At 37.1% G+C, this 27,713-nt stretch overlaps 2 protein-coding genes across 2 annotated transcripts; one reads left to right on the top strand and one right to left on the bottom strand.

Moving 5' to 3' along the window:
• Positions 1-3,678: 3,678 nt before the first annotated feature.
• Positions 3,679-14,854, bottom strand: LOC113232979 (lipopolysaccharide-induced tumor necrosis factor-alpha factor homolog). The gene is made up of 3 exons (XM_026467904.1): positions 14,717-14,854; positions 5,996-6,290; positions 3,679-4,095 (listed from the first exon to the last, which is right to left on the bottom strand). Exons 1-3 carry the CDS (start codon positions 14,727-14,729, stop codon positions 3,990-3,992), a joined length of 414 nt encoding a protein of 137 aa, XP_026323689.1. The 5' UTR covers positions 14,730-14,854; the 3' UTR covers positions 3,679-3,989.
• A 7,132-nt stretch (positions 14,855-21,986) lies between these two features.
• Positions 21,987-23,093, top strand: LOC113233416. Its single transcript, XM_026468546.1, has one exon. It carries the CDS (start codon positions 21,987-21,989, stop codon positions 22,479-22,481), a length of 495 nt encoding a protein of 164 aa, XP_026324331.1. The 3' UTR covers positions 22,482-23,093.
• The last annotated feature ends 4,620 nt before the right edge of the window (positions 23,094-27,713 follow it).

Below are 27,713 nucleotides of genomic sequence, written 5' to 3'. Positions count from 1 at the left end.
GTAACGTTCATAGTAGAAACGAGCAAAGAAACAGTGTCGTGGGTCTCGTGGCGAATTATGTACAGTATCGGAAATTCCCGTAGCCACGCCACCACCGTATCGGATTGTATTGTACGTTATACAACTTGCATATAGTTCAATATGCTATGTACAAGTCGTTACAAAAATTCGCTTCTTGTGTTCTACTCCTGTTCTCTGTCCGAAACAATTATTGTCAAATAAGCAATACACGACCAAATCAAAAGACAATGTCAAATATGAAGTGTCCAGTTTTACTTGAAGGTCCGGAGAAAGGGAGTAGACTCCCTGATTTATCCCGAGGCAATATTTGCCTTTGTCAGGAGAGAGACAAATTAATGGAATATAAACAAAAATATAAATACGATTAATGTTAACAAAATTTTATTGAAAATAATATAGCCTACCATTGCCTTAAATTCGTTTTATTTATTTGAGAGTATATTATAGGCGTGCGAAATGTAAAGAGTAATAAGCTTAATAAGTAGGCATTTCTCTCAGTCTCTCATTTCGTTTTATAAATTCGAAATATAAACACGTTTTCATCCTTCCGCTTGCATCATTTATTTCACTTAACATTCGAAATTGTATTCGAAAATCATCCTAGCTCTAGTAGGTATTTATAAGTACTTAATTATTTAGTATATTTTAAACTGTCGCGATTATTAACACATTTGTGCTATACGGGTCATAAATAATAAAATTTAAGAAATGCATGCAAAATACGTTTCGAATTTCACGTTTCGTTGTTGCACCTGTTACGGTCCCAGCCGAAAGAAGTTACTGTCAAAAGGTAATCATCATTAGGTAATCAACTGCCTCCGTCGTTGAACGGTTACCATGCCGGACTGCCACGCAGAGGTCCCAGGTTCGATTCCCGGGCCGCGAGAAATATTTGTATAGCCTACATTTATTTCTCTCATGAGTTTGGGTGTAATGTGTGGTTGTCTATGTGTGTGTCCATCGCGCCCGCGACACAGGGTTGCCCTAGTGCGGGGCTATGTTGAGTGTGTGCGTTATTAATATTATCATCATAAATCCATTTAAACGTCCCACTGCTGGACGCGAGTTTAGAGACTTTACGCGTTTTTAGGGATGTGAACCTTCTTCGACGTGCAGTTTCATAACAATGTTTTCGTTCACTGAAAAGCTGTGCTAAATATCAAATTGAAATTCGCACATAAATTCTCAAGGGTGTGAGCCCTGATTCGAACCCACGGTCTCTGTTTGAGAGGTGATAGGTCAAGCATTGGACTACCACGTCTTCAACTTTTGTTTTACTGCAGTACATGAACAGTTATAAACTTATATATGCGTACATCATTGCCACCATGGAAGAGATATGAATGAAATCATTCACAAAATTCCTGCTACAAGTATTTAAAAGATTCGGGATTAAAAAAAAAATATTGAAGATCGATATTCTTTCCGAAACCAATATTTAAAAAAAATATGGAAAGGCGATATGGGGACGATTCCTCGTTTTGATTGAGCGTCACGATAATCGTATTAATCCCTTGCTATACTTTTGGCGTTCAAGTTAATCGTTAACGGCGTAAACATTCACTATCGATTCGTAATTTTGATCAGTCCGAAACGGCGGATTGTGTAGACAAACCCCTGTATGGATCCAATCAATTAGCCACGACCATTATGTAGCTTTAAAGGTCTCCGCTCCAGTCTGCTTGGGACTATGGCCGCCCCTGGCCGGAACGAAGAGAAGAGAGAGAGAGAAAATGTTTGCAGCTGTTAATTAAATTTTGTTACGTATGACCCAGTTTAAACGCAAAAGCACTTAATTGTCTATTACGTGAAGAGGTTTCTTACATACTGGTGTCTTACAATCACATATCGCCGTCTACAACATCAACACAGTCGTACAACACGATTGTAAAGAAGAATGCGCTTTTGCTTATGTGAACGTTGACTGACGAACTGCATGTGTGTACAGGTTAACTACACTTATTAGACAAAAATTGAAGATCAAATAATGTGAAAACAGAATTCAAATTAATTTAAAAATAGAAACAGTAATATATGTTTGTGACGTCACACCTAAATAGTGCCATACAAGCTACATGCTAATGACCGTTTTGATAAAAAGGGACTGATTATCCCTAGCCTTAGCCTTTAACAGTTAATATTATTAGCGTTAATTGAAATACAAAAAAAACTAAATTTAAATTAATTTTCAGGAGACGAATTAATTTTTAGTTGTGTTGCGGCTCCATCAACTCCACTCATGAAATCCACACTCCATCTACCTCGTCACCAGAACCAGCTCTCTGTGGAGCTAGAGAAAGGCAACAGCGCCTGTAGTTTTAAGTAGTTTAAAATGTAATATAACATAATTGGACGTAGTTAAACCAAAAGGATCCAATGCACATCCAGTCACTTTCGAGATGTGACAGTTTGAAGTTGAAAAGTGTTTCTCACTCTTGTTTTATTTTCAAAACTTATAATCTTATGTAACTCCAGAGATATTTATTTATGTTTATATGTTGGATTTTTTTGTTGATGTAAAAGGTTAGACTATGGGAACTGTTTAATACATATAACTTATTTTTTGATAATTTTGTGGATTGGATCCTTTTTGCTTAACTACGTCCAATTGTAAATGTTTGCTTTTAGTTTCCTAACAGGCACTTTTTATATGTAATTTGTGACGTGTGCCACTGCTTCATTCGTCTTTAACCTTACATTCAGTAAAGCGTACAGCTTTGGTCTTTTATTCCATATATTAGGCCCATTATGTCCCTGAAACAAGTTGTATATTAAGTTTTGAGTTTCTTAATTTATTTCTTGTCTTTTAGGGCTGATGGCTCTATGTCTAGTATTCAAAATATGTATAAATTATTAAAAAATGTTGCAGTATTCAAATTAAATAACATATTGTAATTATTGATCATAATTATCAAATTTATAAATAGCAGTGTAGGGTCGTTCTCGATATTATAAATTTACCACGTTCACAGGCCGTGCCTAGACTATCAAATGTTCTAATAGGACACTAAACATCTCCATACAAAACTATACCATGGTCATTAGACGTACTGCCTATTCGCGTAGGTGCTTCATCATTTCGTTGGAATCGAACGGAAAGCGCTACTGTCACAGTGTGTAACATTTTTACTTTTGTCCATGGTACTACTAGAGTAGTTCTATGGTCTTTGTACCTAGTACAACGTACTTATACACGTACGTATACGCAACGGCCCTGTGGACGTCTCGCGGGATTTACCGTAGTGACTTTTAGACAGGGTTCGAAGTGATAATTTATCTTGATATATGTACTTTGATAATTTTTTTTAATATTGATAAATTTTTGATATAAAATTAATTACAACAACGAAATGCTACCGTTACCAATGTGGTGCCATGTGTTACTGTCAGAGACGTGGCTAAACGTGTCAAACGTCAATCTCAATAAAGTCACAAAACTCACAAACCAAATCGTTTTCCCAAAGATTTTTTTCGTGTTTATTTACTATTGTCACTGTTTGTCATTTTTATACAATAATGAGATAAAATTATAAATCAGCATGGACAATTATCAAAGAAAATAAATATTGATAATTTCGAACCCTGCTTATAAATGATGTCAATTTCATATTATAGGGTTCATAGTTTACGATTATAGCAGTTACCGAGCGTTATACAATAAGAAACAGTAAGAAGTAGAAGTAAGAAGTAGTACGCAGAATAGAATATCACTAAGTGCTAAGTACTCCATCGTCCTCTGTAGCTGAGTCGTAGATGTGATACGTTTGAGTTATTATTAATTAGTATTTTTCGTTCTTTTTCGAGTTAGATATTGTGGAATAAGGTAATTTTTTGCAACTTCTTTCATTCTCGATGACATTTCAGTGTCCAAATGAAACTTATTAGCAGTTGTGTAAAACAAGGGAAAATTACGGCATTTATAAACTTGGCGCCGAATGAAGGCCCGAGGACTTTCAGAGTGGATGGAGTCACGAAGGCTGGTAGTTTCCAACGAAGGCTTTACAGGCTGGGCAGTAGTGGTTTGCTGTCTTACAGGACCTCATGCAGTAGGGTACAAAACAACCGCAGCAGCAACTGAAAAAGGTGACCAAGTTATTATTTATTTAGGCTTGGAATCATTCCATAATACATCGCTGCCTTTATACAATAACGCGGTATTTCAGAATAATACGAAAAAGTTTCGTTTGCTATGCTTGTCGCTGTAGATTTACGTCAAAATCATAGTATTATGCAATTCTGCGTTATTTTTAATCGATTTTAAAAAAAGGAAGTGGTTCTCAATTCGACTGTTTTTCTTTTCTTTTTGTATGTATGTTACGCGATAATTCCGGCTATCCGGATAATTTGTGAACCAATTTTGATGATTCTGGTTTTGTTGGAAAGAGGATACTTGTTAAGTAGTGGTCCCATTTTAATTTCAAGAAAATATTCCACCTGTAAGGGTGGCAAACTTTGTATACTTTCTGGTAACCGATTTAGTAAAACTTGTCAAATTTATGTAATTCCACAAAATGTTCGAGTCGGTTTTTTAGTAGATACTCTGTGCTCAGAAAATGTAAAGGCAGCGATGTATTGTCATCACTTAAAATAAAAAATTGCAGTTTAATAGAAAAAAAAAACAAAATTAAACAATAACAGCATTACAGTTAGTTCGTACATAGTATAGAACTTGATTATCGGAATACGCTTGTTCCAGTGCGCAGTGTGGACAGAAAAACACCTTTAAAACTTTAAAACGGCGTAACGATAAAATCTTGTTTTTTACGACTAGCACCGATAAAATCACGACTTTTTTCTGTTTGTAGTTCTCAAGATTAGGGAATGGTGCAACTGGAATAAGCTTATTACAACGTGAACAGTAAAACATTCTTATAACTTTTAGGGAATCACAACACTCATCGACACTGACTCGCATGAAGCCGGCCACAAAAATCTTTATGTCCATGTAATAAAAGGTTTTCTGACGTAGCCGCATATACATTTGTCTGACGTGTCGTGTCGTGGCGCGTCAGAACCGTATCGGTTTCATACACACAACACAAGCCGTCACGTCAGATTGCGACGCACTAAGAAAAATCTAACCATTTAAATTGTATGAAACCGATACCGTTTTGACGTGTTTACCTTGTATGAGTATAGATTTTTGAAATAACATTTAATTATCACTATTATTAGCCTAGAAGGCATTTCAAAACAAACACTGATAGAGAGACAGATTTACAATAGCCGATAATGCCACTTGGTAGCAAAATGGTATATTTGCACCGAGAACTTTTTATTGAATCCAGAGCAACGCGAAAGATTGTAGATTAGAATCCTAACTGTACCGAAGATTACAAAAGTATAATCCTAAGCGTAGCGTGGGATTCAATCTGAGTTGCTCTCGATGAAAATATTTTATTCGTCAAATGTTTTATAGTTTCTTTACGTCGGGCTCGGTTTTCTGTGGAGATTAGTGTAGCTTTTTGTTCTATAGGAAATAACGACAAATATTTATACACAATAATTTACAATAAAGAAGCGCCCTCATCGTAATTAAACTTTACTCCTTTATGATATTTAGTATTAGTCTCATTTAGCTGTACTTTGTCAGGCGTTATCTTTATCGGAGTTTCAAAACAAACATCATAACAAAAAAAAACGATTCTTTATCTTTTCTATAGACGTAATACTACCTGTATACGTGTTGAATCTATCTGTGTGTGCACAAAACCTTGCATCACATGTCTCCTATTACGATAATAACATTTGATAATAAGTTTTCATAGTCGTTTTATTGCCTCTCCTTCATTAAAACTCACAATAATGGCACAATTTTTGTTATGATTGTCAAATAACATACTTGCACAAATTTATAGTGATAGTGGATTGTTGAACTGGATTTTATAGATGGGTAAACATATCAACGAAACATACACAATGCACGTATAGGACATTACGTCACTAAAAAAATAATTACAGGATGTAAACTCACCCAGCGAGAACACAAAGAGCAGCAGAGACAATATGCGTTCTATTGTTGGGCACGTAGTCAACTCTGGTCACAATCGATTTATTACACGTGGGGCAAGTCGTTCCTGTCGGTCCTGGGCCCAGTTTCACCGGCCTGGGGTTAGTGGGTTGGTTGGTAATCACTGTGGTTCGTGGTGGTGCCACTGGAGCAACGAAGCCAGCTGGTGGGGGTGGGTTATCACCGAAGTACGATGGTGGTGGTACGGGAGCAGGCGCTGTGGGCTCGTACGGTGGAGGTAGACCCATTTTGTTTTCCACTGTAAAGTACAGAAAATAATTTGAAAAACTAAAAAATGTACCAGAACAAAAACGGCAGAGCAGCCCTATCTCCACGAGTTTTACCAATTTGAATAGAATTATAGATCTAATCAATATAATAATATACAAAGTATTGACTATTCATTTTGTATGGGAACCTAGTACTGTATACAATAGACTTTATTTTGACTTTTCTTTGTACTAAACATGTTATCGTAGTTCGAATTCATCGCATAGTAAAACTGCGCAGCATCTTTAGCAACCTGTTGAGTAAGGTCACGGTTATTTGGCAAATTTAATCTTGCTAGTCGACTTCAGGGTTAGTAGAAGAGTTTGAGTTCAAGTATAGACACGAAACATGCCAAAATTATACTATTGTTATTTTACAAAATTGAGAACTTAATATACTTATAAAGCCATTGTAAGAAATTGGGATTTTTGGTATTTTCCTTTGGAATTTGGATTGTTCTTATCATGTGACGGAGTTGAAAGTGTCCCAAGCGCCCAGTTACACGCGTTATAGTTACCAGGCATTTATGTACATTAATGGCGAATCTGAATTCTATTTACTAGACTAGAACATTTAAATTCCTCAGCATAGTAAAAATGTGAGACTCGCCCGCGTACCCGGGTTGCTCATTTAAAGTTAAAACGTAAATGCTAAACAAAGAGCGTATTTTGCTATGACAGTTAGATGCACGCGGTCGCCGCGCGGCACCACCGCGCTCACCGTTCGGCGACCGCGCGGGGCGAGTGCAATGAAATTCGTGTCGAATAAATGTGCCCTTAAACCTGGTTAATACTGTTAATTGTACCGAATTATCTTTAGTATGTTTCAAAAGCAGTGGTAGTCTCGTTAATAGTTTGACTTACCGCTTCTCAAGCCAAGGTCGTCGGTTCGATCAGGCCTAGCACCTCAGAGTTTCTCGAAATTTATGTGCGAATTTTAATTTGATATTTGATGAGCTTTTCGGTGAAGGAACACATTGTGATGAAACCTGCGCGTCGTAGAAAGTTAACAGCCCTCGGAAAACGTGTGAAGTCCCTAACCCGCATTCTGCCAGCGCCGCGGACTATGGCTTAAATCCTCGGAGAAGAGACCCGCGCCTAGCAGTAGGACGTATAAATTGGGTTGATGATGATAATGTCAAAAGTTGGTACTTTATATCGTGATTAAAAGAAATAATGTTATTGTGGTCTTATTTTCGCAAACTACCTCTTCATTTAGGTCATTACCTATATCACGAGTTGATAACCGCGTTGACCATAAATAAATATTTATAAATTATTATAAATATTTCACGACGAACAGAAGAGCAGTAGAAGCAGTAGAGCTCCTAGTGAAAGAGTAGGGAAGTACTGCCACTTACCTATTTCTCCGTCCAAGCAGTAATGTGGGCATTACTGCGTTCCGGTTTTGAAGGGTAATAGGTAAGGGTGCTAGTGAAGTTACAGGCACATGGGACTTGGTTGGTCACTTGGTATCATAAAAAAAAATATTACCAACACAATTGCAAATTTTCTCACACGCAATGTTTTCTTTCACTGGTCATAACATTGCTCGAAAACCTGCAGCGGAGTTTCTCAATAAACCGTTTTACTACAAATTTTGTTTAGTCAAATAATTAAGAACTGAGTACAACCTGACGAAGCAATATCGAATTCGCAGCATTCAGTGCGTGACGTGTAAAAGGTTTTATGAGAATGCCAGTAATAAAACAAGTACGGCTAAAGAATTACGAGTTCCGTGATGTTTATGTAAGTTTTAATAGGTATTATTTATGAGACATGAAATGTTTTTAATATAACGCTTTTTCTTCCAACAATATGGTTTAAAATAGGATCAACAGGTGTGTACAAATAGTATCCTTGATGTTATAACATAGCGCAACAGTACTTCGAACAAACTCCTTGTGAAAGAGTTATTTTTTTATAATATCAAGTGACGGGATCCGCTATCATCCCGAGACATAAGTTGACAAGTCCCATGTGCCTATAATTTCACCAGCACTCCTTTTCCTTCAAAACTGGAACGTAGTAACGCTCACATTACTGCTTGGCGGCAGAAATAGGCACGACTTAGAATAGGCAGTACTTGCCTGGACGACCTATTTCACAAGCTCTACAGCTACTAAAGCTCGTCCAGTGAAGTACTGCTACCAGTAATGTTAGGATTACTCCGTTCCGGCTTTGAAGAGCAAGGGTGGTGGTGAAATCTCAGGTGCATGGAACTTGTCAACTTTATGTCTCAGGGTGACGGGCGCAGTGGCAGTGTCCCTCAGGTTTCTGCAATTTAAAGCACTGAATAGCACTGCAACTTTTATGTTTGTGTCGCTTACCTTGAAATAAAGAAAAATAAGACCACAAATGCAAAATGACAACTTTTCAGGCCAGAGGTTTAAAGATTATACGAACAAAGTTAATTGATAACTTTTTTGTGCTCATCAATAATTTGTTTCATGTCATTTTTAAGTTTATTGAATGTCAAAATGTTTTACTACCATGATATTCAATTTTTTTTGTGAAATTACTCCGCTAGTTTGTTATAATTATTAGGGTACAACCGGGATAGATGCCTCGTTTTCAAAAAACCAAACTTCCCCAAATGGCAACAAAGAATAGTTAGTTTAAATAAAAAGTATAGACACGACTCATCAAAGTTCCTGCAGGGCTTCGTGTGGAATAGATGCATTTCGCTTGTGCACGCGTTTATCTCCGCGACGAACACGACAACGGTTCAAAATTTCAGACGCAAATATTTACTGTCGCATAACTTTGTAAGTTATAATAAATTCCATTTTATTTTTATTATAACTATACACTGGTTCATTAACTGCGCACCTAGGTGTCAATAATCGCTCTTTTGTCTATAGCTTAGTTGAATAATAAAAGTGCATCTAATGTCGAACAGGATAATCGCCTCCATTTTTCGCGGTATCGCGGCAAAGGACATGACAAGAAAGTTAAGAAAAGCAAATTAAAAATACATTATTTTAGTGAAAAGATAAGTAAATGTTAATAGCTTAAAAGTAAGTAAAAGTATCAAAAAGACAAATTATTCACAGTTCAAACAGGGAACATTTTTGTATAGAATGTTTTGATAGCTACATATAAATATAAAAATACGAAGTGATGCACGTAGTAACTTTAAATACGTCTATATTTATTATTAAAGATGTAATACGTATATACAATACATTAAAGATTACGAATAAAACATTTTATTATGAATTTTACTACTTTATTCTGAAGGGCATCTTTCTTAGTATTTTCATCGTGTGATGGTGTGGCGTCTATCCATATAGGTAGGCATCTATCCTCAAAAAAATAGGTTTGCAAAGAGTCAATTTCTTGAAAATCAGTAAATGTTAGATTAATAAAATCAAGTCTAAGGGTCGTATTCCAGAATTCTACTCAATACTCAAGTCAGGACTTGAGTATTGCAGTGAGCACTGAAAATCATACTCAAGTCCTTGCCATTAGGGTCGTATTTCCAGTGCTTGAAATCATACTCAAGTCTGCTCAAATCCTGAATTGAGCATTGAGTAGAGTTCTAGAATACGTAATTAATGTAATGTAAAAGATTAAACTAGTTATATCCGTAGGAATTATTCATGTTAAACTAATAATTTTTAAATTCTAGGGTTGGCGGACTAAAGCACATAAGTCAAAATCCAACATCATTCATTTAAATTAATACATCTACTGGCTAAAGCACATAAGTCAAATTCATTTGTTACTTCATAAATTTCGAACTTTATTCTAGAGGTTATTTAACTTACAACACTAAAAACAACACAAAAAGATATATAATTATATATTAACAAATGAAGCACTTTTTTGACTTATGTGCTTTAGTCTGCCGACCCTAGAATTAGGAGGCCCTTTCAAAAAGTGGGGCATCTAACCCGGTTTTATCCTATAACAAAGATCGAAACACTAAGAAAAAATCATTCGATCCGGTTGGATTCGAGCCAGCGGCTCAGGCAATCGTGTCAGATGCTCTGCCAATTAAGCCAGGGAACGAAACAGCAGACCTAACGAATTTTTCAATGTGGTTGTAGCACATCTTTGTTTTTGGTTTTTAAGTATTTTTTGCCATAGCGACATCTGTGAGAAATTTATTTCTTCACTCAGAGAGGTACCTTTACAGCTAGCTATCATTGCTGTTTAGAGATGCGACTTTAATAATTGTAATTTTTAAGTTATTTTTTTTATAATGTCGAGTAACGGGATGAACTAGTCATGCGCCTGATGGTAAGCTACACGCCTGCCCATAACATTTGCAGTGCCACTTTGAGCTTTAAATCGCAAATATCTGAGGGGCACTGCCAATGCGCACGTCACCCTGAGACATATGTAGACAAGTTCCATGTGCCTGCAGTTTCACCAGCACCCTTACAAAATTTGTGTATGTTACAATGTTTTACTACTATGATATTCAATTATTTTCTTTTTTGATTATTTTTAAATTGTTTTCTGTGAAATTACTCCACCGGTTTGTTATAATTATTATAACAAAGATTGAAACATTAATGTAGCGAATCGCAGCAGTCGCTACAAATCTCTTTTGTATGTATTTTATAATAGTCTCTTTAAGTTTTAGTTTTATATTTAAATTCTAAATTTAAATGTGATTGTTTTTGGCGCCTTTTCTCCACTATTGTTTTCTGTTTTGTTTTGATAGCTGTACGTGTTTATAATAAATTAATAAACTGTAATTACATTTACTTGGCCGTGCTCACTCGTGCCTACAGCTCCGGTACCTATCTGGGAAATAGGGAGGGTACTGTACGTGCACTTGGGGCGGCTCACCCAATGCACTGGCCTCTCGAAGAACCGGACGAAATCAAGTGACAGAGGTCTATGACAACCCTGTACACTTGCTGATCTGGGGTCAGAACCTGAACTTGTAAGGTTCCTGTGCGCGCACAGGTCATGCGTGCCCTTTCCGCATAACCAAGAGGTTGATAGGGAGGGGCACTATAAACAAAATTTATGTAGAATGGTATGGAACTGGCCGTGCTCACTCGTTGTTAGCATCCACCCGAACCCATTGATACAGTCCGCTATGACTAAGAAAAATTCATTCGATCCGTGTGTACTTGTGTGTGTTGTTCATGTATTTCGTAATATTTTTAATAACTTTGACATGATAAAGGCACTTTCTGACTGTGATCACAAGGATAGGAAATCGTCATAGTCAACCCACTAAATATATTGCTGTTGAGTATGTACTAGTCCCTTCTGAGACGGGGTCATAGTACGCAACGCTGACCCAATGGGGAATGGGGACTTCAAACGTTTCGTACGTGATATTTTCTTTCACCGTTAGCAAGAGGTACCTATTGCTACTAAATATTCACAAACGTACGTAAGTACATAGTTTTCGCACGACGAGTTACGCTTCCGCATTTATATGGCGAACAGAGTTATGGAGTGGAATTCTCTTCCTGTAAACTCACTCCCTGAACTGGTCTATTCAAGACGAGAGTATTATCTAGGTGTGCAGGCTCAATCTTCATCTCTCTCTTCTCCATTTCCATCATACGCGCACTTATTTTTGCCGCCTTTGCAATTGACAAAATTTTCCTACTAGTTTATCATAAATTATAGTTCAGTTCAGAAAATAAAATCAAGAACAACTATTTTAGAATTATTTCAGTTTCGCGAGTTTAAAAAAATAACCCAGTATTAAGATCTATTCCTTACTTATTTCTGCCGCCAAGCAGTAATGTTAGCATTACTGTATTCCGGTTTTGAAGGGTGAAATTACAGGCACGTGGGACTTATGTCTCAGGGTGACGGGCGCAGTGGCAGTCCTCCTCAGATCTTTGCGTTTTGAAGCTCTGAGTGACACTGCAACTGTTATAGACAAGCGTGTAGCTTACCATCAGGCGCACGACTTGTTCGTCCCGTCACTTGGCAATATAAAAAAAATCTATAGCAAGACACAGAAAAATTTCGTGAACCAGCTAACTTGACCTGTAGCTCATTTGGTAAGAGAGGCGCTACGGTACAGCGTGGTCATAGGTTCAAGACCTATCGGGTTGAAGATATTTTTCTTTGTGTTATTAATAATTAATTATTTGAGAATTCAAACATTAAAGGACCCTAGAAATCATGAAAAGTCGTAATTTCTCGTACTCGAAACCGAAGTAGACCCGTGTTTCCTCGGTTACCAAGTCATGGCAAATTCAGCCACAAGTCAACGTTATACGAACGTCAGTTTCTTTAACCTACTTCAAAAAAAGGAAGAACTTCTCAATTCGTATATTTTTTTTAATAACTTGTCAACCGATTTTGATGATTCTTTTTTGTTGGAAAGAGGGTACCATAGTAGTGGTCTCATTTAAAATTCAAGATAATATTCCACCTTTGAGGGCGCCATACTAGGGTATGAATCCGGATCCGCGCACTTTCCGGCAACCGATTTCAATAAAACTTGGCGAATAGATGTAATTCCACGAACTTTTGAAGTCGGCTTTTTAGTACTCTGTACGGAGATTATTAAACTAAAAGGTAGAATTTGTGACACAGAATGACAGATTTATTTCGCCTCATCCGAAGAACAGAGTCCGATGTGATTATATAGCGAAAAGAGAATAGGTACGTCACGAGAACAATTTCGTTAATGAAACTAAGGCCTATGTAAAGGTGTTTTGAGAATTTATATATCTTATTTCGTTTCGGAAATATAAAATCGAACAAACGTCGATCTGACATCCCCAGCGAAGAAGAACGAACGAAATGTACTATGTCCTGAGAACAAGTAGTCTTGCACATAGACCTTTGTTCTACGGATGAGTCGAATAATTTACATTTAAATAAATACCATGTCAATCATCTTTCTGTTTAAAGTTTGCTATAAATAAATGTAACAAGTTGATGAATAATGGACAAGTTTTTTTATATTGCAAAATGTAAGAACGTAATGCCTATACATAATGCAATAATATTGTACAATTTGGGTCAAAATTACCTTGAATGACTACTACCATTGTTAAATAAATATACAAAGATCGGTATATATATCTCTAAACTCGTTATAATATACAGCTATAATGTAGGTACAATTATTTACTGATTACAATAATGAACTTTGTTCTCATCTGATGACGTAGTAACTCACTTGGTTTGTACGTGGATTTCGATAAAGACAAACTTTGAATATAAATAATATAATATAAATAACGCACACATTCAACATAGCCCCGCACTAGGGAAACCCTGTGTCGCGGGTGCCATGGACACACACATAGACAACCACAAATTACACCCAAACTCACGAGAGAAATAATTGTAGGCCATACAACTATTTCTCCCGGTCCGGGAATCGAACCTGGGACCTCTGCGTGGCAGTCCGGCATGGTAACCGTTCGGCCACTGAGGCAGTATAATATAGGCAGTGTAATATGTAAATATGCAAGTTACAACTTTTATTAATGAAAGTAAACTAACATATTTACATATTATTCAAGTAAGTAAAGTTTATATAATTGACAAAAACAATTTTACACTGTCATACGTCACTCTAATAACAAACTATCACTTTTTGTATTGTAAATTTGAAAGTTATTTAAATAAAAAGGGTAAATTTTTTACACAATTTTTTAACAAAGATTTCGACGTTTGTATAACTAGCCGTGGCCTGCTGCCGTACTTAAACATTCTTTGCTTATAAACTACGAGTAATGCCGGTATTATTTCCAAACTATGAATTGTGTCACAAACATGTTAAACATAATTGTTAATATGATACCGTATTTAGTAATTCATTGAAATAGACCAACCGTTTATAAATGTTTTAACCTCTTGACTTAACTGTGACATCAAGATGATGAAATATTGGTTTATTTTAAAATTAACCGCATGATGACATCTGCAAGTCGGTTATGATTTTATTAAAAAGAAGGATGGTGTGTTCCAAATCTTTTTTTAGAAATCTTGGAATATATTATTCATATTAGTGATGTTTATAGGTGGTACAACATATCAATATACATAGGTAAAGTATTTAGATACGTTTAGAAAATATTACGCGCTCTAATGTTACCAAGTGCATTTCCTTATGAGGACCTGTGCTCGGGAATGGGACGTTTATACGTCTCATTAATCAACTGATATGTATTTATACAATATGAATGCTTTATATTTGTTTAATAGGGTGGAAGTGTACAAAAAGGTTTTTATAAATTAAAAGAACACGTCAATATTTTCTCTTCTACATTTTACCTTGATTTTGAGTCGTAAGTTTTGCAAAAACGTCCAATTTGAGTCTCTAAATTAACTGCCAACATAAAAAAAACATATTGCTTAAGTTTGATTCTATAATAACACTTATAGAGCTATGGAATAGATTGATAATGGAAAATATTTAAATACAACAATTTAATTTAGTTTAAACCTAAACCAGTTTACTTACTTGTTGCGTCCATTGTGATGAAACACGACCTTCGATCGTATTTTTTAATCCCAGTTGAAACTACACGAACACTGCGCAACTAATTACACAATTTCATTAATAGAAGAAAAACTTATTGTTTCACTGGATATGTTTAATAACTAAAGACAAACGGTAAATTAAAATTCTTTTTAAGTTTATTATAAGCATTCACGTTGTAATGTTACCGTGTTAAAGCTGTGAGTGAATAAGTGAATGCACTCGGTCATTTGTAGCGTTACATCACGTTGGAGCGAGAGAGCGAGAGTAACTTGCGCTCGCGCAGTTTACTAGACAAAGACGCTACATTTTTGACGTCACTGCAACCTTATAAAGACATTAACTTACCGGGATTGCGAGCACGTAGGCAAAAATCTTTATAAAATTTAGGAGGTTTTGGTAAGTGTGTCGGTACTATCGATGCTTGAAGATGGTATCTGGTTGATGGGTTGCTTTTTTTAGAAAAGTAGTACGTAATCAAATATAATAGCGTATTTTAAGAAATTTACCTATTTGTTGTAATTGTAATTCAAGATTATTGTTTTATAATAATGACTAAACCTTTTGCCTGAGAGATTATTAGATTAGTAGCAGTAGAGCCCGTTGCTTTCACAACTTAGTCCAGGAGAGTACTGCCACGTGAGCATTAGGGCGCGTTTAAAGTGTCGGGGCTGTATATTTAAATGAAGTTGTTCACATAGTATAATACAACACGATTAACTGTCGTTCACGACTTTTTGTCGTTATGACTATAGACTATCGTGATAATGAGGAGTTAGAACGACAGTCGTCGGACGATAAATGTTCATCTAACCGATATTTGGGATTTTGTAATACTGTATGTCTTTGCGATTTAAAGCAAGAGTGACACTGCAACAGCTATGGAAGGCGAAGACTAAATTTAAAAAATATATTTTTAATACACATCAAGTTTGACTCTTTGGATTGTCCCTATCGCAATTGAATTTGTCTAGATTGACATGCTCTTGTGCCTGCACCGATAGCGATTAAACAGTTTTTTTATACAGTTATGTGTGTTTTATACAATTGTAAATCTGTGCAAAACTCAAGCAAGTCCTAGGTTTTTATGTAACGTAAAGGCATTCGCTTGCAGCTTGATAACAATGGTAATTAGCTGTGCGTAGTGCTATTGTCATTTCAATCTCAATCATTAGCAATCATTCAACGTCCGTAACAGTAGCAGAGAGAGAATGGGTTTTAGGCCATTACAGTTATGGTAACTGTAATGGCTGAATGTATAAGGTCGACGATTGGTGAAATTTGACCAAAAAGTAACTTATTTAACTTAGCCTTGAAGATGTCGGCGTTACTTCACACATCGTCAAAGAGGTTTCACCACGTTTATAGTAATTAAGCGTGGCGTGTGTCACAAAATATTCTATAGTGAATATTTTGTGATACACGCCACGCGGTAGTATGTCGTAAACAGGACTTGCATAGGGTTGTATTTATGATTTGATAAAAAGAAGCGAGATCCCCATGGAATATTCTGTGGTCCCTACAATTCTTTTGCATGATGGTAAAGTACATACCGACTGTTAACTGGCAACCGGTACTATCTCAATTTTACAGAATGAAGAAAAAAATTGTTTGCGTCATTTATATAGCATCTGGTTAGAAGTGTACAAGTTGAATGATGGCACCAAAATTAAATATATCTGAGATGGAATTTCTTGCAACGCTGCGAAGAATGAAACAGTATAAAATAGTATTAAAAAGTGAAATCTTTAGAAAATTTTGATAGTACCGGTTGCCAGTCCACAGTAGATATGTCTTTCAGTCATACTATGTATAAGGTAGGAACTTGACAGTCTCCACAAAATACAAATTCATTTATCTCATCTTGTCAGATCTCAACTTGATCGGTTTATTTATTTATTTAAACCTTATTCTCCATTATTAAAAAAAAACCTCATTCTCAACTCTTGTCGTGGCCACATGCTTCTCATACAGGTTACGAATGATCCTGACATCCCTACCATCAAGACCAATGTCACATAAAAGGCCCAAAAGATGTCGATATTATCAATTAAATACATGAAAATATGGGAATATTTTTTTATGACGCAGGAGGTATTTGAACCCACGACCTGAAATAAACCATGTCCACGCTCTAACCAATTCATCGTCATCTGTGTGACGTCCGCGTGATTGTTCGCCGTGGGTTCAAATCCTTCCTGCGGTTTAAAAATGTTTTCTCCATATTTTCATGTATTTTCGAAATTGGTTATTGTCTGGATGTTGTGGGTAGTTCCCCAGAGTGAATACCGTTGCATTGGTACTCATATTACTACTTTGAATTTCTAGTTTGAGACAAGATAAATGCGGTTGTCTGACAACAGAAAACCCAGACCCAAACCAATTTTTTGTAACAGTAGAGCTCGTTGTGGATGAGTTCGTTCAGGGAGGTACAGCCATCTCACCTATTTCTGTCTGTGAGTTCGATGATGAAGGGTGCTGGTGAAACTCCAAGCAAACGAGACTTTTCAACTTTATGACTCAAGGTGACGGGCGCAGGAGCAGTGCTCAAAGTGGCATTGCAATTGTTATGGGTGGCCGTGTCGCTTATCATCAGAAACATGACTTGTTCGTCCCGTAATTTTTATTATAATAAAAAAAATTTGAAAAATTAATTTCCCAATTGGTCCTACCGGGAACCGAACCCGAGTTTGATAATTTATTAACAATCACCTGATTGTGAAATAACAATATAAAACTGATAAAATAAATACGTTTTGTAAGTACGTTACTATCATTATTATTATTATATTATAAGCCTATACTGTCCCCCTCCTTCCACACTTCTCTGTTTCACGCCACTGAGATTCATTCATTTAGGCGTGCGTCTAGCTCGTCTCTCCATCGACGCTTTGGTCTGCCGCGAAGTCGTTTCCTGTCTTTGGGGATCCGTACCGTGGTAGACTTCGTTAGTTTATCCGCTTGCTGACCCAGATCGGCTTTAGTACAAAATTATAAAATAAGTTGTAGTTGTTCATCTAACAGATATTTGGGATTTTGTAATACTCTATGTGAGTAACGAGCTTTGCCGAATAAAACCGAGAAATGCTAAAGTCACGTGTTATGCCCATTTCAGTAAATTCAAATTTCAAAACGCTACCCTGTAAACTTGTCAATTTCGACATATGTACGATACTTTACGTAGGAGGGGTCGAAATAATAGTATATTATATTGTATGTACTAATTTTAATTTTACTATTTTTTATTTTAGATGACAAAGCGTCGAGCGGGGAAGGAGGAATTAAAACCGATACAAGACATTTGCGAAAACCGATACAAGGCATTACTTAAAAAACAGCAGTTTAGTCTTAGGATGTGATTTGTTGAAAATTATTATGTCACAAGTTATTGCAGAAAATTTCTTAATATTGTATGCACCTGTTTGGTCAGAAGTGCCAATAAAACCAGAACAATTGGATATTTTGTTTTTCAGATAGAGACTGATTTGATTTCATTGTAATTGTGTACAAAGTGCAGTTTTTGCATTTTAATTTTAATTGCATTTTAAATGTAGCAGAGTAGAGAAAGTAGTTTTATTCATATTTGAAACAAAATATACGCCATATATCTAAAAACTACATTAGACACATCAATAAAATGGACCAACATATTTGACTCCAAGTTAGTTACAGCAAAATCAGTTCTTGAAAGTTATGTGGTATTTTGTTGCGCCATATGTTACAATTTCGATATACAGCAAAATTGCTGCTTGGTTTTGAAAACGCAATTGCTGTAACTAGTATAAAACCCATGTTAAACAAATTTTAGAATAATTTCGTCAATGCTGTATGACGGCTGTTCCGTTTATATACATCATACTTTAAAGTTGACCTTCTACCAATTCAAATTAAATGACGTTTTGAAATAGTTTTTCGGCCCTGGTGTAACTATTTTTCGAGATACGACAAGATCGCTTTCCGGCGTCGATATGTATGTATATAATTTTAAGAAACACGGCCATTATAGACTTTCAATAAATCAACAAGCAAGCAATAATTGAATTTAGTGATAATAATTTAAAGATAATTTACAAAAAATTACAACGATTACAAACAGAGATTTGAGCACTGTGGGATATCCGCGCAGGGTTCATGTGCCCATTCTTTATATGATCCACACGGAATCCAGTCGTTTTCGTAGTCTTCGCAACAAACAACACAGTAGTACCTACTTCTCTAGCTGTTTTTCAACCGGTTTTATTTTTGTTTTCTTTATTTTTCATGTCTTTCGTCTTTTTAAATTTGTGATTACCTTCTTTTATTTTATTTTCATTTATTTTTCTTCTAAACGTTTGTATGGCGAATCTGTCAAAAATTCACATTTTTCAACTCGACGTTTCCTTGTTCGTTGTCTTATTTTTTCCATTCTCTAAGGTTCTCTGTAGCAGCATTTGGTAGTAGAGCAAATTATATAGCATAGAACATTTTGTCAGAATAAGACTGTCTCCCTACTAGGGAACTTGTATGGGTAAAAATATACTTGTCCGGTACTGGGGAATCAGATATTGTCCGAACGTAGGGACACACCATATTTATGTAAAATTTCGATTACAATAACGTTTATTTAATATATTTGCCGCAAAAGTATTTCAATGTAAAATGTACCTACTTACCAATGATTAAAGAAAAAGCAATACACGCAATGTATTCTCTCGAAATAGTAATTTATGATATTGCAAATATTAGTCGATGCAACCGATTCCCGCGCGAAATGTGTAACATGTCATCTGTAAATCGTATCGAGTGAGGCTAAGGCATACCACGCCGCGGGGGGTTTCTTTCCGGTAAGTTTAACGTCTTTCCATAAACGAGAGCGAATGAAAGCATTTTTTCATGTTTGGACGTGATCGATGCCGGTATTATGTGCTGTCCGGGGCTAGGGGGTTCCTCCTACCTCAGTGTTGGTCCAATTTAAATTTAAAGAAAATATTCTACCTCTAAGAGTGGCAAACTATGGGATGAATCCGGTTTCGCGCACGTTCCGGTAACCAATTTCAACAAAACTTGGCAAATTGATGTGATTCCACGAAATTTTGAGGTTTTTTGAACGTCTTTTCTATAAAAAAGTTATAATTATAACATTTATTTACATCCGGTTACAATATACAATTTGGTTTTCTATACAATGCCTAATACATCTTCGTTATAATATAGAAAAATTCCTAGTGCACAAAGCAATGTGATAAAAGGAAGAGCTTGTGTGGTGAGATGAATATTTTATGCACGTGTGTCATAATAATTAATTTTGAGTCAAAAATAAGTAAGTAGATAGTTAGAAGTTGTTTAAAGTACCGACTTAAATATTTAGAATTTTGTTAAAAAAATCCAGTCCATAATACTTAATTCTTGTATGTTTTCGACCCTAACAAATTAGGTTCTTGCTTTTTCATATACTAACCTAACCTAAACCCATAGGAGGGGTCAAACCAACTCGGAAACGCAAACAAAAATGACTGTTTTAAGTATTTCGTGCAAATCTACGGCTGGTATTCTATACAATACCTAGACTTTAAATATAATGTCTAGGTAATGTGTATAACAATAAAAAAAATATTAATTATTTTTTTATACACGCCTAAAGGAACCCGGTGTTGTATAGAACGACGAGGCATTCTATATAATCACTGAATTATGCACATTGCCGTTAGCATGTTATACAATTTAAAATATCAATTATTTTATACATTTGCCTAAACGAACCCGCTATTGTATATATAATGACTAGGTATTCTACATAATCACTAAATTATATACATTACCGTGAATACATACACTATAGCCAGAAAAACTTAAAAAAACGTAACGGGTCACTATTAGGGATTTTTCTCCTCCGTAAAGGCAGAAGTTGTATGACCTTTAGTATACACTTCTTGTTTTATTATAGTTTTAAATCTTGTAAATAGCAAATTTTGAATATTAACGGGAATCTTATAAGGCATATTGTGTGACTTTTTGAAGACGAATGTCAAGAACAGCCCCGTAGCATGGCTACGCATGGTGGTCGCGACGTACCGTAAACGTAAATGTGACGCACAGTAAAATTGGAATAAGCGCGCGCTATTGGCTATCTTAATCAGATCTAATTTAGATAGCCAATAGCGCGTGCTTATTTCAATTTTATCGCGCCCGTCGCGATTATCATGCGTAGCCATGCTACGGGGGCTACTATTGTTTATTATATCCCTCGTAAATTAACTATTTAAATCCGGTTGTTGCCCCGATTTATATTTTAACCGTAGATGATAACTGTGAATAAATATCTATTTACAAAGAGTAGGTAAACAGTGGAGTTAGAAACTCTTACTTACTTACTTTGTTCTTGTTAGGGAATATTAACGTTAACGAATGAGTACTGATGTTGAAACAATTTACTTATTTGAGTACAATTTGCTGACGCATGATACAAAGAAATATCTTTCTTATAAGAATTTAAAATTTTCTAAATAGCTGTTTTTAATCGCGTATCTTGGAAGATACCATGAAAATATTTCAACGTATTTCAATTAAGTATTATTTAGGGCTGCCGTCGCGAAGTTTGTCGTCAAGTGCGAGCAAAGTATTGTAAGTAAGTAGGAAATGGCTCGTAAATCTTTTATGGACTCTGCAGTTAATTAAAGGCGCGCTTGCTGCATTCCTGATATCATATTAGAGGGCCACCCAGGCGACTTGAGGCATGTATATAGATACTGTTCTATATCTAAAAAAATGTTGGGCCATAATCTATTACTCCGTATCAATGTAGATTCTGGAGTCAAACTCTAGGTTTCTGTTCATATTTTCTTCGTGTTTTTGTCATGTTGTCGAGATATATATTTTCGGAGAGTGAACCAAACAAATTAAAGCGCCATCTCTGTCACAGACATAGTATTGCATAGCGGGGTGGATTCGTAGCAAAGTCCTAGGCCGGCGGAATAAAATGTCTATCGGCAGAGGGCGGGCGGGCTTACGGCGGGCGGGGCCGGGCTGCGCGCGCACCGTTACATAACTCGAGTGGAGGCTGGAACAGCGCGCGCTGCGGCAGGTGCGGGGCGCGGGGCGATCGATGCGCGCCCGGGGGGAGTCAGTCGAGCGGCGAGCGAGCGACATGGCAGCGCGCCCACCCCGCGCGGCGGCCCCGCGGCCCGGGCCGCGCGAGTAGGTCGCCATGCGCGATGCGGTATGAGGCAGCGCCGCGCCCGGCGGGCCGGCCCCCGCTAGCGGCGCCGCCCCCGCCATGCGAGCGCCGCCGCTGCTGCTGCTGCTGCTGATGGCGGCCGCGGGCCTGGCCGTGAGTCCGCTTGCGCGCCTCAACCCCTGGCTGAGCGCGTGCGACCTGGAGGAGGAGGGCGCGAGTGGCGCGCTCGAGTGCGGGGTCGCAGCGGGGGCGTGCGGCGGCGGCGGCGGCGCGCCGGACGTGCTGGCGGAGCGCGACGTGCCGCACCTGTGCGCGCTGGGGGCCGGGGCCCGCGCGCGCCGCCTGGCCGAGCTGCGGCTGCGCGTCTGCTGCGAGCGCTCGCCCGCTTCCGCGCTGGACCGCAGCGCGCGCGCCGACGTGCTGGCCGGCGGGCCGCGCTGCGAGACCACGCTGCGCGACCTCCTCGACCTGGACGCGTTGGTCGCGCGCGTGCACTGCGACTTCGTCAACATCCTCGACCGCTACGACTGCGACCAGCCCTATTCCGTACACACGTGTCACGAGTGCCAGGTGAGTCATCACGACACACCGTAACGCGCCAGACACTGTGCCTCCCCGCACTCACTGGCATAGATAATTTCACGTGCCATTGAATTTAGTGCTCTATTCCTAGTTTACGGCTGCGGTTATCGACGTAGGTTGTTGAAATGAAGACGCCGCCGCATAGTTCCGGAAAGTAGACGTTATGAATAGGTAGTGTTTGTTAAAAGTTGTAAATTACGAAGTGTCTCGTCAAAGTATCAAAGACGTTTGTTTAAACTAAATTCACACATATTGTAAGTACGAGAATACTTAATAAATGATACAGTTCGGTTCAGAATCCTTACAAAAGCAAGAACCTATTGGTTACGTATCAGAGGGGACCACGAGCACTCCGCGTGACCCGTATCTGGTTAGGCGATTATATGAGTGTATCGATCCATTCGGGCCAGTCACGTTTCTTAACCTAACAGTTGTTCGGGAAGTTGACAAAAGCGCTCGAGATGTAGGTATTCACTGTTCTTTATTGCCTGTATCATGGTTGGAAACAATAAACGCTAAGTGCATTCTGGTTGTTTAGTATTATTGCTTAGTACGAGCTAACAACTTTTACCGTAGTGTTCGTCCATAAAATTTTTTTACGGGACAAGACTTACAATTATTTTTTTTACACAACATCCATATGAAAAAATAACCTATTGGCGAAATAACTTTTGATTTTCTGCACGTAAGGTTTATATTTGACTACACTGAAATAATAATTAACATGGTTGATTTCTCATAAGTTTTACATTGATCGATACATTAGTACGAGTAAACTAATTTCCTTTTGTTTTCTGCACGTTGTTCTAGACAGTATCACGTACTCTGAAGGGCGATAAGTTATTTATCTGTTATACCTATGTAATAATTATGTACCTTACACTTAGGGAACTGAATTAAACTACCATTATACTGAAAAATAATATTCGCCAATTTAATAATACCATTAATGACACTTTTTAAATCGTCATATAAACATTTTTATCACTTTCGTCTGTATTCGTCGGGATGAAATGTTATGTACAAACTTATCCCTATCATTTCAAATATCCTAACATCGTACTAGAGATCTTTTGAAATCGTGATTTCAGCCTTCCTATAGCCATTATAGTTCTGCTTGCCATTAGGCAGGCGCGCCGTTTCAATGCTCCGTTTTATGAAAATAAAAAAAACATTTAATTTTCCGTTTCCGCTCTTGTTAGGGACACATTCAGTCATTCTTATGTAATAAAGCGGTCGTATATGCGCCTGGTCCTCTCACCTATATAAGGAAAGGGTTACATAGATTACTTACATCGTAATTCTCCTAATCCAAGAACAATTTTCGGAGAAATAAAATCATAAATAAATAATCTGTATTAAAAGTTTGTTGAAACCGCATTGCATTTGGTTACTACAGTTATCGATGTGTTTTGGTAGTAGGTATCTAATTTAAAAATGCCATAATATTTCTTAAGTGCAATTAAGTACAGCATATGCATTATTTTCGTTTTTAGATAAAATTTATTTCGAATGCTGGGCAGCAATTTTCTATAGATTATGTTCGTAGTCAAATAATAAATGCATTATCTTTATCTTTCTTTCATTCTTTTGTTATTCCTTTCCTTTTTAGTTGTATATTCTAATAGTTCACACTCCAACTTGGTTTAAAGCTTGTGTATATACTTACGCTATATACATAATTTATTTAATAAGCAAAGCGAATGGAGGCATTAATTACTGTAATGCATTACCTACGTCGTCAATAGTATCTCTATACCTAACTTTGAATCGGACAAAACGAATTTATTTTTTTCTACGACTTCATAATTATATTTCGATTCTTACATTTTTTAAACATCCCTTACAAACTTGTATCAATTGATACAAGTATGTAAAGTTCATTTTCCATTGGTGGAAACCCACATTCTAATGACCAGCTGATATATGTTCGAATGCATAGACGTTTTTCCTAAATGAGTAGAACTGTCTTTCAAATATTGCTGCAAAGTAATTGTAGATTGTGGTTCAATTTAACAATACAAATGCCGTGTCCAGAGGTTTCGTGCTAAATAAAAAAAATAACCCCTTATACTGCCTTAACCCATGAAGCCGGATGGTAACGTGTCTTGACTGTTTAGCTTGGTTTTAAACACTTCCTTTCCTCGGCCGTCACCTGCAGCTTATAGCTGAAAGCTTTCATCCGTTTGCCACTCCGTTAACTTGAAGCTTAACAAATACTTGAAAGCTTCATTTTCACTTTCTAACGCGTGGGTTTTCGTTAGAGAGCTTTCGAAATTAACAGAACTATCTCTATATATTATTGTGAACCCACGATTTCAGATCTACTGTATATTGTTTATACAGTGTCTCACATTAAATGGGTGAATCCCCCACTCATGGGTAGTTCCCGGAACGTGTATTAGACGAAGTAATCTTGCCTAGTTATAGTAAAGATTGGTATGATGGGCCACTCCTAAAGGTATAAATGCGTCGAAATTCTTGGGTGAAAATTGAACCTTGTGTTGATTATATACAGTTCAAATTTGGAGTATCATGAAACATTGTAAGTTTGGCTAGTTCGTCTCGTGGCTTAGTTAGCATAGCGTTTGGCACGGTTTGCTGGAAGACGTTGGTTGGAATCCAGCCGGATCGAAGGAATTTTTTGCTGGAGCTGATGATCTTTAAATAGCTAAACAGATGTTCATCAAACATAGTTATAAAAATCATCATGCTTAAATTAGCCTTAAAATGAAAAGAAACCGTTTTAAGTCCAGCCGTTTGGGACCTACAATGCTGTCTGTGGCACATTCATACACAGAGATATAGATTTCAAAATTATAAATCCTCTTTTTATGCATCGGGTGTTCAAAAAGATAAGTAGGAGACAAACGAGCAGATCTGATGGGACGAAGTCATCGTCGCCTATGAATACCTGCAACATCAGATGAGCTGCCTATGAATTGCCAGCCTTTGAGAGCTCTGTTGACACGCTTTTTGAAGAATTCCATGACATGGCGCAAAGGAAATACTCATCTTACAGGTTCGAGAAAGGAACCAACGCGATGCCAGCGTGGTTAATACCACGCTGGCATCGCATCGTAATCAATATTCTTGCTGAAAAAAATCTAAAAGCATATTATTATTGATTCCAGTGTTAGATATATGCCTCTTGGTATAATTTCCACTGTCCTCGGTTTGCAGCGACTCTGTTCCAGGTCGGCCCTGCTATCGTTTTAATTCCGTCCGACCACATAGCTGGTGGTCTGTCCACATTTCGTCTTCCTAAACGGGGTGTCCAAAACACTTTTTTTTCTTCACTTTACTTTCTCGGTCAGCCTGTTTCCCACGAATATGTCCTCTGATGCACCGACATCAGGACAATGGATGGGCCATTTCGTTTTATCAGAGTTCAGCTTGAAGCCAGTATCTGAATATGCTCGGATGTCTTACAATGCTAGACATCAATGTGGGGATGGACTTTACTTCTTTGGTGGGTGGTGCGATGGTGGTAACGTGACGGTGGCACCAGTTACAAAAGTGCCTATAAGCACTCCTCATTATAAAGACGGTAGAACACAACGAATTTCCAACAGGGCTGGACAAGAGTTTAGATCCAGAACTGAAACAGCCTTGTAAATTATCCCCGCACATATTTACTAACAAGCACTCAATTAATAACATATTAATACTGGTTAGGTTAGTACTCGTAGTTATTAGTAACCTAATTCGAATTTAACTATAGTCATAAATTTAAGACTAATAAGGATACATAACGCAAACCGGGAACAATAACATACCATGAATTAAAAGTTTTTTAGATTTTCGATAAGGGTATTATATTTACAAATACCGTGGACAAATTATGGAAAGAAAAATATAATATATGAAGGAGCTCAAATGTACGACAAATTACTGAAAGACATTAACGAACTACATTCATCATCTACATTATTGCAGTGTCACCATGGCAATTGATATGCAATTCTTAATTATGGCATTTATTTCCTTTTTTCCCTTTATTTGTATACCTTCATTTGAATATATTTTATATGTACTCTATATGTACTTTATATGTACTCTCTATAGAAATTTTATGATACCTTTTATTTCTCGCTGAGTGAATTTGTATTCTTTTGAGAAATAAATGTCTTAAACCATATTTCCCCAGTTGAAATCTGTTAATATCACTTTTGACGATCAATCGGTGGGGTATTCGAAACCATTTCAGCTTGCCATAATTAATTTATATAGTGTTGAACCCGGTGCGTGACATTACGAAAGTTTTTTTTTATGAGATCAAGTGACGGGACGAACAAATCGAGCACCTCGTGGTAATATAAGTGACATGCCTGTCCATAACGGTTGCAGTACAACTCAGTGTTTCAAATCACGAAAATCTGAGAGACAATGCCACTGCGGTAGTCATTCTAAGACATAAGTTGACACCAGTACCCTTAACCCTTCATCGCAGTAATGCTCACATTACCGCTTGGCGGCAGAAATAGGTAAGGTGGCAGTACTTCCCTGGACGAACTCTTTCACAAGGAGCTCTACTGCTACTATAGTTTATGGAATTTATGGACTATACATCTATTTGCCACGTTTTATTGAATTTGGTCATCGGAAAATGGGTGAAATTCAATAATCAGGATTCATCCGTAATTTGCCACCCTTAGAGGTGGAATATTATCTTCGATGAATGGGAGCCACTACTTCGCTTTACAACGAAAAAAGAATCATTGAAATCGCGTTACATAGACAAATAAAAAACAGTCGAATTGAAAACCTCCTTTTTTGAAGTCTATTAAAAACAGAAACACAACAGAGCTATATCACCTATGTTACAACAGCACAGTGAACAACCGCAATAAAACAAAAAGTATGTAATCTATTTGTTACTTGTTTCAAAAACATTATCAGCGTACGGTAGGATTAATTCGTCGGCAGTTTCCGAACGAGCTACCATTTTACGAGTATTTTTTTGTTGAAAGTTGCAGTGATATCTTATTTCATTATGCAATTGTCGTACACATATTGTAAAGGTGTCAGATTCTCTTTTACATCCACTAACTCTTGATGAAAGAGTGCTGAGCGCAGAAAAACTATGTTCTGTGTTAAAAGCGCGATGATGTATACTTAGGGTCGTATTCTAGAACTCTACTCAATGCTCAAGTCAGGATTGCACTGGAAACACAAGCACTGGAAATACGACTCTAATGGCAGGGACTTGAGTATGATTTCGAGTGCTTTAAACCATACTCA

The sequence above is a fragment of the Hyposmocoma kahamanoa genome, unplaced genomic scaffold (genome assembly GCF_003589595.1).
Source record: "Hyposmocoma kahamanoa isolate Upper Pololo Valley unplaced genomic scaffold, ASM358959v1 78, whole genome shotgun sequence".
Lineage (NCBI taxonomy): Eukaryota > Metazoa > Arthropoda > Insecta > Lepidoptera > Cosmopterigidae > Hyposmocoma > Hyposmocoma kahamanoa.
Note: the sequence above shows the minus strand (reverse complement) of the source record. Positions and strands in the feature narration are given on the sequence as shown.

Excerpts from the sequence above, each read along its gene's own strand:
- LOC113232979 (XM_026467904.1), bottom strand. Across the intron at positions 4,096-5,995 it reads GCTCTTTGTGTTCTCGCTGG|TTGCTGCTGCGGTTGTTTTG; the intron begins GTGAGTTTACAT and ends CACCTTTTTCAG.
- LOC113233416 (XM_026468546.1), top strand. The coding sequence starts at position 21,987 with ATGCGAGCGCCGCCGCTGCTGCTGCTGCTGCTGATGGCGGCCGCGGGC.